This window comes from Juglans regia, chromosome 4 (assembly GCF_001411555.2).
Source record: "Juglans regia cultivar Chandler chromosome 4, Walnut 2.0, whole genome shotgun sequence".
Classification (NCBI taxonomy): Eukaryota; Viridiplantae; Streptophyta; class Magnoliopsida; order Fagales; family Juglandaceae; genus Juglans; species Juglans regia.
The window spans coordinates 4,621,091-4,632,788 of NC_049904.1; the positions used below are offsets into that span (position 1 = coordinate 4,621,091).

At 33.5% G+C, this 11,698-nt stretch overlaps 1 protein-coding gene across 1 annotated transcript; it reads right to left on the reverse strand.

Moving 5' to 3' along the window:
• Positions 1–1,556: 1,556 nt before the first annotated feature.
• On the reverse strand, positions 1,557–3,121 carry LOC108988419 (spermidine hydroxycinnamoyl transferase-like). Its single transcript, XM_018961683.2, has one exon. The coding sequence runs from the start codon at positions 3,093–3,095 to the stop codon at positions 1,722–1,724; it is 1,374 nt and encodes a 457-aa protein (XP_018817228.1). The 5' UTR covers positions 3,096–3,121; the 3' UTR covers positions 1,557–1,721.
• Positions 3,122–11,698: the final 8,577 nt, after the last annotated feature.

Below are 11,698 nucleotides of genomic sequence, written 5' to 3' on the forward strand. Positions count from 1 at the left end.
AAATATTATGTATGTCTATTTGGTTTTTTGTTATTGACTTTAAATAAAATAGTTATCGTTCGAACGACCACATAACGTTTGAACGCTTTAAGCATTTGACCGATCACATAATGTTCAAAAGTAATTTATTTTCATAGAGTTTGAACGATCACATAACATTTGAATGGCATTTATTTTCATAGTGTTTGAATAGAACATATACCGTTCGAATGCTTGTATCGTTTGATCTAACCCTTTAACGTTTGAACGGAAAGCTAAATTAATACCGTTCGAACGTGTGTATAATTTATTTTTCTTCGAACGTATTTTGCAATCGTTCAAACACATTAATCATATTCGAACATAAAATTGTAACCATTCGAACAATATTTTGGGACGAATTTTAACCGTGACAAAAGAAATTCCTGTTTGAACATGTTCGAATGGTTTCTGTCAAATTTCTCCCAAAAGATATATTTTTGGGATGAAATGATGATTTTCGTCCCAATATATCTTTTGGCACATTATTGTTGGAACGAGTTCAAGACGAATGTTTTTTGTCCCAAAACATAATTTGGGACGAAATGGCTATAATTTAGGTTGAAAATTTTTGTTCCTAAAGAGGCTTTTTATTGTAGTGTATGTTCCCCAACTATCCTCAAGGGAGAGGTGGCTTCAAGTGGCTGTGAAATTGAAATACTGTGTAAACTCTTTTTGGTTGAGTGTTATCACCCGCTCATGCCTAATTGCCTACAAATCTCCATAAATGACTGGCAATGCTTCGTACTGTGAATATAGACATGTCGACACCATTTCCATGTCCTGATATGGAATCTCGTTTGCTTTTTTAGTTGCTCAACTCCTTATTTTTTAAAAGAGGGATGTTATTCATCATCACACACCACACACTTTATATATTTTAAAATTATTTATTATTTTTTATTATTTTTTATTTTTGATTTTATTCTATTCTTGTTAAACTAATTTAGTTATTCTATTCATCATCTATACACCACATACTTATTTTTAAAAAAAATGAAAAAAAAATAAAATATATATGATGTGTGATGTGTAAAGATAATAAGTAAAATTATTCTTTTAAACAAAAAAATCTTTGATTTGTTTTTGAGTATATATATACTTTGTGGTTGCGATGTTTATGAATTGAGTGGGTCTACATCCATTGCTGGGGCTCCCGCTAGGTCAAATTTAAAAAAAAAATTTGTTTTTTTATCACATCATTTTTTTAATAATTTTAAAATTTTTTTAAAGCATTCATAATATTATTAAATAATATTTTCTTAATTCTTAAAAAAAAAAAAAAAAATTAGCGGGAATCCAGAGCTGGGGATCTAGCTTTTTCCTTACGAATTAGGTCATGGTAGGTGGAGGCAGACTGGCAGGTGTACTTCAAATTTGCAAGGCTTTTTTTATAAATATTTTATTATTATTATGATTATTCAACATTAATGGCAAATTTTGCAATAGTTTCCAAACAAATCAACTACTATGGCCAACTCCTAAAAGTACAATGAGACTCCAACAATGATAATAACCCAAATGTAGTTTATATCCATCACTTTCTCAACTGATCACAAGCTCAAGGAAATAAATTAAACAAGGAACCTAAGATCAACATAATAGCAAGCAACGTACAGCTTCCCTTGCACATATTCTACAGATAAACGATGCTATTATTTAACTGAGTGCTTGTAATTAAGTTTCTGAATTTTTACAGCCCATTACCACGGCATGTCGTCATAGAAGAACTTCTTAAGAGAATCCATGTATTCTGTTTGCAAACGAAGTGCTATGAGGAGAGATCCATCGGCAGATGGACTTGACATGATGAACGACTTGCCATCATCATTTAATAATCCTGGACCGACGTATATTGGCTTTCCCCATCCATAATCCATACCATAAAATGGCAAATTAATCCAACTTCCGACAGAAACGTTGGGATTTCCTAAGAAATTAGGTGTTTTTGTGTATGCACGAATATGGAAGTTACTCCTCATAGCACTCACATCCTCTTGGCTAGTTATAAAATCAAGAGCTGACCTTATATACTCATCTGTCATACGCTCGATGGCTTCCCTTATTTTTCCAGCAGCATAACTATGTGGCTTGGACAATAGGTCGCCATGGACACATTTCGATGTGACGGTCGTAAGAACTGCGTTTCCAAAGTATCCTAGGGGGAGAGACGGCTTCAAGCGGCTACGATAATCAAGCCCTAAGGAAAGTCTTGTAGGTTGAGAGTTATCACTTACTCGTGCCTTGCATATACACCTCCATAAGTGGCTAGCGACTGCTTCATACCGAGAATAAGGTCGTGTCACCACCATTTCCATGTCTTGATGTGGGATCTCGTTGGCTTTTTTTCTTAGTCCCTCGACTTGCTCTTTGCTGACTTTCAATATGGTGGCACAAGTTTCTTTCATCTGCTCTTCTTTGGCATCAGTGTGTCCTAATAGGAGTGGTGGTTTTGTGAACTCTATATGCTCAAAGCGTGGAGGCAGAAATGGTTCGGATGATCGTAATATGGTGCGATCATGGAAAGGCATCTCATTCTCCTCCAATTCATCCCCTCGTGCCAACTTGGTCCATGCGTTGAAGAATTTAGCAGCAGACCATCCATCAACCAATGTGTGGGACATGGCTGTTCCAACACAGAGACCACCGCAGCTAAACCTTGTGACCTGCACCAGCATCAAGGGCCAATCCTCAATCGGACTACCATAATCAACCTTAGGGACCAAATCTTCGACTGCCTTTGTTGGTGCAAAGTCGCCAAGTTCATCAAGTTTTGCTTCTGAATAAGCTTCCGATAGCTGCGCTCCCTTGGCATTACAATGGAGTTCCAGTCGGCCACCATGAATCCAGCGTAGTCGACCAGCTAGTGGGTAATAGGGAACCAATGCACGGCTCAGGGAGTCTTTCAGAGTCTCGAGTGTTGTTGGTTTTTCATTGTTGTCGCTGGTGGTTTTGTAGATACAGATGAGAGGTGCATGAGTCCATTGCATTATTTGGTCGTTCTCTGATAACTGTAATACGCCTCCCGGTGTAGTCTTGCTCGGAAAGATGGTGGAAGTAGACTTGAGGGTCACCATTATTTTGTGAAAATATTCGGTGTATGTTTTTCTGCGATTTTCTTACTACAAGTAGGCTACAAATTGGTGATATGATATATATAGGCTAATCAATGCTTTGGATAATGAACACTCATTAGAGAGATGGGGGAGAGAAATATATTCACAGTTAGTTCTAATTAGTTTTTTTTTTTTCCTTTTTCTTACGTGTATTTTTTAATATTTTTAAATATCTTGTTTTAAAAAAATACTTTTTTAGTACCACAAGATTGAGGCTTCAATCACTCAGGCCAATCTCTTGGGGCCACACCCCCGGCGAAGCCAATCACTTATCTAATTTCGTGTATGAGAAATTATTACGGATACGTATACGAGACTAAAATGTATTCTGTAAAGATGAGTTTGAAGGTCCTGTCTTGAAAAAGTTTTTCATAAAAAATTTTAAAATAAAAAATAAAAAATAAATAAATAATTCAAACAGTAACACTTAACGGCACGTTTGATCGATGAGAACAGTAGCATTTTTCTATTGAAATTTTGTTGAAATATTGTCTCAATATTAGACAGAGAGATGTTATTTTTTATTTTAAAATTTTTTATTTTAAAATTTTTTTTATTTTAATAAGTATAATTGATATATATTGTTTTAATATCCAAACCTAAAACTTTAAACTAATCCTCTTTACATGTACTTTGGGTTATTTAAGCTATTTCTTATATAATTATTACAATTTTTTTAAAATTTTCATACAAAATATAGTAAGCAATTCATCTTTTTCAAATTTTAAAAAAAAAATTATATTTTAACAATATTTCATTCAACTTTTAACTTTTATCTCATGATCTCATCTGTGTAACCAAACGAGACCTAAGGTCTGGTTTGAATAATGAGTTAATCTCAACTCATCTTATATCTCCTCATATAATTATTATAACTTTCTTAAATTTTTAAATAAAATATAATAAATAATTTAATTTTTTTAAATCTTAAAATAAAAATAATATTTTAATAATATTTTATTCAAATTTCAACTTTAATCTAATCTCAACGCATTATCCAAACCATTCCTAAATAATACAAGGTCGTGAGTTTTAAGGCCTCTTTAGATACTTTAGGATCATTTGTATTAAGATGTTTCAACAGTTTTATAAAAGTGTTTGAATCTCATTATGAAATATGTTTGCATTTAGAATTGAGAAGAAACGATTTTAATTTTTTATGGAATTTGAAAAAATATTGGTGGATCCTATCAATTATTAAACTATGTTTTTAAATTGATTAATATTTATAAATATATTTTCTAGTAAAAATTATTAATTATTAATCGAAAAAAATCCCCAAACTTATTAAAATGGAAAAGTTTAAGTTTTTATTTTAAAAGTTTTTAATTAAATTTTTAAAAATGACTAATCATCAATATAAAATATACAATTCGTATTAGCAATTGTAGATTTGATAAATTGAGTACTTTAAAATTTATTTAATTAAAAATTTTAAATTATAAAAATAGTGAATAAAAAATATAACATTTAAATTTGTTTTAATTTAAAAAGCTCAATCAATACGCAGGAGCTGGGAAAAGGGGTTCGAAAATATCTAATAAATTGTGCAGACAAATGTCAGATCGTTACTGTATCAAATGTATCGTTATTGTTGCAGACAAAATGTTCTTTATGTAAGCGGGAGGATGGGACTGACGGGATGAGTTTCGGGAGCAGATTCGCGGACAAGTGTCCTTCAAGGGAAGGGTCCATTATAAAATTTTTATTTTTATTTTAAAATTTGATAAAATTATATTATTTTTTATATTTTATTTAAAAATTCTATGATCCTACTACAGTCACGACTCTTAAGAGCACACTCCAAGACTTATTCATTCTATTTGTTAAAATATATCATCAAAATTTATTTTTTTTATTTTATATATTCACTTTTATAATATATCATATATCAATTTATCTATTTTTTCTTCATATCATTTAAATATTATATTTTTTAATTATTTTTATTCTTTTCAAATATTTTACTTTAATTATCAATAATATCTTTATATCTTTTGATATTTATAATATCTCTTCATATATAATATTATATAATTATATTTTATTTTAAATTAATCTAAATTTATAAGTTAAATTAAAATATAAATTGATTCAAAAATAAAACAAATAGATTATATAATAAAAATATTCTTATTTTATTTTGTTTTGTAATCAAATCTAATTGAATAATTATAGCTACGTATACCACAAATGAGAACTTTGGGTCTCTTCCAAACGCAAGGTTGGACATGCTAATGTAAAAATGCTAATGTACTAGGAGAATGAGGAGTGAGAAATTAATTAAATATGTTTATATTGATGAATAAAATCCTCTACATCTAGCAATGTCTTGTAGTAAAATGTAAAAATATCTTCAAAATAAAAAATCAAATAGAGGGTATTTTGAGAGCATTTCTTTATATTTTTAAAGAAAAATGTATTATACAACATCTATTAGGAGTGCTTAGCTTCTATTAGTTATAAAATTTTATTTTATTTTTATTTACTTTTTTATACAAGTATTTTTTATCTCTTTTAAAAAAAATATTATAATATTATTAAAAAATATTTTTTTAATCAATATATAAATAAAAAATAAAAACTCAAAACGGTATAGTGGAACAATAGAATTGAGTAGAAATAATAGTATTATCTTGAAGATCGTGTTTCAATAACAATTAATTAATAATTAGATGAAAATATTAAATATTTTAAAATAAAAATTATTATTTTTGAGTGATGTTTAAAAACATAATAATTTTATTTAAAAATATTCACACCATATATAATCGACGTGCCATATTTTGACTTGAAATATAAGTTTTAAATTTGAGATTTTAAAAATAAAACTATATGTATTGTAAAAGCATGTAAAAGGCACTGCTCAAGGAAAAAAATATGTGAGAATACTTTCTTACACAAATAAAATCTTATGAGTTATGACTATGTTATGCAGTGTTTTTTCAATTGTTGTAGAAGTTGTAATTATTTAAAAATTTTATAGGTATTTTTATTTATTTATAGTCTTTTTAACATTCTAATTACATTTTGAATTATCTAAAAAAGAAATTTTTAAATAATTTAATTTTTCGTTTAAACTTTTTTTTAAAATTATATAATTACTTTTTAAAACTTCTGACCCAACAATCAACATCAATCAACACCTGCGAAGAAAACTCACTATGTGCCAAAGTCTGTAACAATACGGAGATTCCAACGTGATGATTTATTTCCAAAGGTACTTGATATCCACCTGTTGATAACAATGGCCCACATGAATGCTAGCCAGCTGTGTTCATCAATTACAGCCTTACCACGTGTAGACACCATCCACCAGCACTTGCCAAAGACACCAGCACACGCCAGCGTAAATGCTACTGCTGTAGCTCTGGTACTATAGGTCTAATTTATTTTTACAATTCTTTTATATTTATCTTATTTTATTTTGTTTAATTATTATAATTTTTTTAAATATAAAAAAAATAAAAAATTTAATATTTTAAATTTTTAAAATAAAAATAATATTAAAAAATATATTTTAATAATATTTTATTTAATTTTTAATTTTTATCTTAACTTATAAAAATAAACAAGACATGTTTTCAAGAATTTCAATCTCACACACAACGAACACATAAGAGAACATCTTTCATTTATAATAGAAGAGTAGTGCTACAGAGTAGTCATTATAGTGTGTGCACATATTACACACACTACATGTAGGACTGTTCATCCGGGCCGGATTTTTTTCCAGCCCGGTCCGAAACCCGGAAAACTGGGTTCCGGCCCGGATTTGATCCGGGCCAGAACCCGTATTATAAAAACCGGATATATCCGGTTCGGACCCGGGTATGAAACCCGGGTTTCTTCTTCATAACCCGATTTAACCGGATTTGTATAAAAGGCAAAAAAAAAATTCTCGTTCCTTTGGCCCGTGTGACCCCAGACCCCCCCTCCCCCTCCCCATCATCTCTCAACCCTAGCAACGATTCTACAAAACCCTAGCCACCGTCATGACGATCTCAATGGTTACTTGAAGGAGAGGAGTAGCTGATTTGAGTACACTCTCTCACCGATGGCTTGCGGAAGCGCAGCTTTGAGAATCTTCTCTTCCTTGGCCAAACTAGCCAACCCTAGATCACAGTACACCTCTTCGCCCACCAATACACTCATACCCATCAAGCTCTCAAACCCATCTCTCACCGACATCCATTCGAGCCTTCTAGACCTGGTAAAATGATACCATTATCATCTCTCAAACCCGCCGTGCCCTCGAAGCCCGCCGTGCCCTCGCCCTCGCCCTCGAAGAGTTGGAGCAAACAGGGGTCTGTTTGGTTCTATCCCTCCATGAGTCATTAATTAGTTTATTGCTAGCCCTAATTTCTAGAAGGATTAATTATACATCATCCCTAATTTCTTGCATACACAGTAATATTGTGGAATATTATGAGTAATTTTGCATAAACACAGTAATATTGTCTGTGATTATCAAGTGTTCATGTAGCTTCAAGTGTATTTGATGATTCTGTTGGATCAATGATCAGTAGACCCTTTTAGCAATATGTCTGGTTTGTACGAGAATGTTATAAATTATCTTGGGTTGTGCTTGATTTGGATTTCTGCTTTGAGAGATTTATAATATTGTGTTTCTTTTGTCTTGGTTGCGATGGAAATTTTGGGTTTTTGTTATGGTGGGCGTATGGGTTTGTTTATGGGCAGATTTGTTCCTGTTTGTCATGTTTTTGGTGTGAATCTGATATTTGAATTTCCTTTATGTCATTTTTGAGCTGTGTTAGATGAGACAACCGCTTGCAATTCATTTATATTTTACCTATTCATGTGCTTCTACTTGAAAACTCTAGATCTGTAACTTTTATGGTGATCTCCACATTGGGGGTCAGAAAAATTGCTCCCTCTCTCTCAGTATTACTCAATTTCACTTTCAATTATATCATATATTTCTAATTTAAACTAAAATCTTTAGTTTGGGTGGCTGCAGAGAATATACTAGGAATTCAATGTAGCGGTTGTCTTCAGTTGGGTGGCTACATCGAATAGGCTTGAAGTTTTATTTGGTGTGATTAAATCACATAGAAGACTATGTTATTGATTTGTAACTCATATCTTGTAATTTTATATTTTGTAATAATGTAATATGTAGTAGATTGCATGCATTTTAGTTTTTTATTTTTATATATTTTATTATTCTACACAATGCGAGGATTATGAGTTATTACATTACCTCTTAGAAGAAAATTTCACATAATATAGGTTTTTATTAAAAAAAAAAATTATGTTTTTCAACATAGATTATTCTTGAAAAATCTTTAATATGGTATAGGTTTTTATTAAAATAAAATTATTCTTGAAGAAAAAAGACTTCTATCTAAAAAAAAAAAAAAAAAAAAAGGGTTCAACCCGGAACCAGGAATCCGGGTTTTAAAAAACCCGGGTTCAACCTGGTTTCAGCCCGGGTCTAACCCGGACCAACCCGGTCCGGGTTTCGGCCCGGGTTTGAAACCCGGGTCCAGGTTCGGGTTTACCCGGGTTCCCGGGTTGGAACCCGGATGAACACCCCTAACTACATGGCTGCTTTTGGTATTTTGTTTTGTTTTTTTTTTTTTCCCTCACTCACACACTCTCCTCTCCTCTAGCCCGATTCTCCCCCACGCCCGATTCACCTTCAGCCCAACCTGGCGCCGCCATGCGCCGTCCAGCCTCACTTCCACCACTAGCGACTCCCCCTCATGCCAGCGACCAAGCTAGCCACCACCAATCTCTCTCACGCGCAGCTTTCTCTCTCTCCCTTATAGTAACCCAATTGAAATGGGTTTCACCCATTTCTCTCCACTTGCACCATCGTACGTGCCCGCCACCACACCTCCACCACCTCACACCAGCAAGCACCTCTCGCAGACCCAACCACCATGAACCTCCCTCTCCCTCTTCGTCGCACACACTCAAACTACCCACAAAATGGGTTTCACACGAGCTCAAGGCCACCGACGGCCCTATCACCGCCGTGCATCGGTTAGAGCCCCACCGAGCTGCTCCCCTGACCACCACGACTCCTCCCCAAGCACCTCCGAGCCAGCCAAGCCCTCGACCTCTCTCTCGGTCTCTCTGTCTCGCCCTCCACCTCTCTCTCGCTTTCCACCTCTCATCCATCAGCTCTCTCTCTCAGTCGGATTTGGATACTGCCATGTCATGTATGCAATGGATGCAGCCAAATAGTAGCTTCTCAAGATTATTTCATAACAAAATGTACAAATTGAGTTTACAAGTAGTGAAAGCTGTAGGAACACCGTCTCAAACCCAAATCACCCAAAACAATCTCGTATCTCTCAGAGCACCTCCTTACATTTCTTCATTGGAAACCATTTCCCCAGGCAATGGATCAGAGGACCATATCTCTAGCCAGCAAAACCATTTCTCCAACCCCTCTCTTTCTCTCCGGCATTGAAGAAGGCAAGGGATCAGAGGACCCCTTTATCACTTCTTTATTTGAAATGTTAAAGAACTCGGGATGATGTTAAAAGCCTCCTCTCAGCCCATGCCTATTTCTCACAACATACTCTCTAGAGTCCTTTTGTTTTGTTATCGATTAGTCACATACCCCTTTCACGATCTGTCCTTTAGAATTTGTGACTTTTCGGGCTTATTTTTTAATTAGGATACTTCTTTTCACAACTATTCAGGTTGTTTCCGAACTTAGATGCTTGATGTTGAAGCTCAGATTTTCGACTATTCTATTTCTTTCTTTCTATTCTCAATGCGAGGGGGCTTCTGGAGAGAGAGAGAGAGACATATATAGAAGAGAGAGAGTTCGTCGGCAAAAGTGACCATCTCGTTTCGTTGCCGTTTATGTTAGCTTATGGGCTCGGAGGAAAGAGCTCGGACGCAGAGGCAAATGGAGTTCAGCTTTGTGATTTTGAATCTCAGTGCTAGAAGTAAGAAGAAAGAACAAATAAAATAGAAGCCACGTGGGCTGCATAGTAAATAAAACGTAAACAAACCGTTTACGTTTAAAAAATATTTTAAATTAAAATTTTTTTTTTTAGAAAATATCATTACAGTTTTCTAAAATTTTAACATAAAATAAAATTAAAATTCAATTTTTTCAAATTTTAAAATAATAATAATATTTAAAATATATATTTTAATAATATTTTATTTAATTTTTAATTTCTATCTCATCTTATCTCATATCATCTAAAAGGAATAAATAGATCTAAAGTTGACTAGAGCTGTACATGTCAAAAAAGCAAGGATTGCATTAGATTGTAAGGCTGTAATTCTAGCATTTAAAAGTTGTTTGGATAGTGAGATGAGATGAGATAGTTTTAGGTAAAAATTAAATAAAATATTAATAAAATTTTATTTCTAATATTATTATTATTATAGAATTTAAAGAATTTGAATTGTTTATTTTATTTTGTATGGAAATTTAAAAACTTATAATAATGAGATGAGATGAGATGATTTGAGAGTCTCAATCCAAACGACTCTTATTCTCCAGAAATTACATTGGTGTCTGCTGGTGGATGTCTTTGGCATGTGCTGGTGGATGTCTTCATGTGGAGATTGTAAAGCTGTAATTGACGAACATAGCTGGCTAGCATTTCTTTTTTGAAAAATACTTCTTGCAACCAGCTGTGCAACTGGTGGGGAATCTCCACGTCATTAATGAAACGCAATGTTTCATTTTTACATTGCAATTGGTACGAAGAAGAAAATCTAGCTAACACTTGCGGAATTTCATCTTCTTCTCCATGAAGCCACAGACGGCCACTCCCCCCTTCTTCTTCTCCATGAACCCACGAAGCCACAACCACTCCCCAAGAGGCACTTCCATTGGTTGACTAAAGTTGGCAACGAAGACATGATGAAGTTCCACTTTTCTCCAATCGGCTCCACAGCCTTCAAGACCTGCAACGTCTTAAATCTGCACTTCTTCCCATTGCAATCAGTCCTCCATACCGCCAGACTTCCCCAATGGATTGCAGACGACATCAATGGTTGCCTTTCCTTTAACCTAAAGCAATAAATAAATAGGCAGAGTGACAGTCGGGCTCAAAGATGAACCTCAGCAAAATTGATGTTGAAATAAAATGCTATGGTGAGTAATCAAATATTGAAAGTAAAAGGATATATATGTATGCATTATTAGAGTTTTGTAAAGAAATTTCTTAAGTTTGAATCTCTTCAATTTTAGGCCATAAAGATTCCCAGAGTTTTTCCCTTTTCTTATTCATAGATGTAAGTTATTATGACAAATTTAACTTCCAGATTAATTTTTTTAGCATTGCTGAAACCAGTCTCGGTCAATAATAAGAACCATGAATAGCAGGAAAAGTGTTTTAACTTTGGTTTCCTTATTCAACGGAAAACCATTGTTCAAGGGGTGCTGGTGTTTTCTTGAAAATGAAGCTGATGCTGGGTTCGATGGAGAGCTCTTGTAGACGAGGGCCTGCCTAAGACTTGTCTCATGGCGTTGTACGAATACAAAAAGATAAAGAGATGGGAAGCAGTGGTGGATCCCCTCCTTTTTTTTAATCCAAGAATGAAATAAATAATAGCCG

Bases quoted from the DNA above. Each gene is read 5' to 3' on its own strand.
- LOC108988419 (XM_018961683.2), bottom strand. From the start codon at position 3,095: ATGGTGACCCTCAAGTCTACTTCCACCATCTTTCCGAGCAAGACTACA.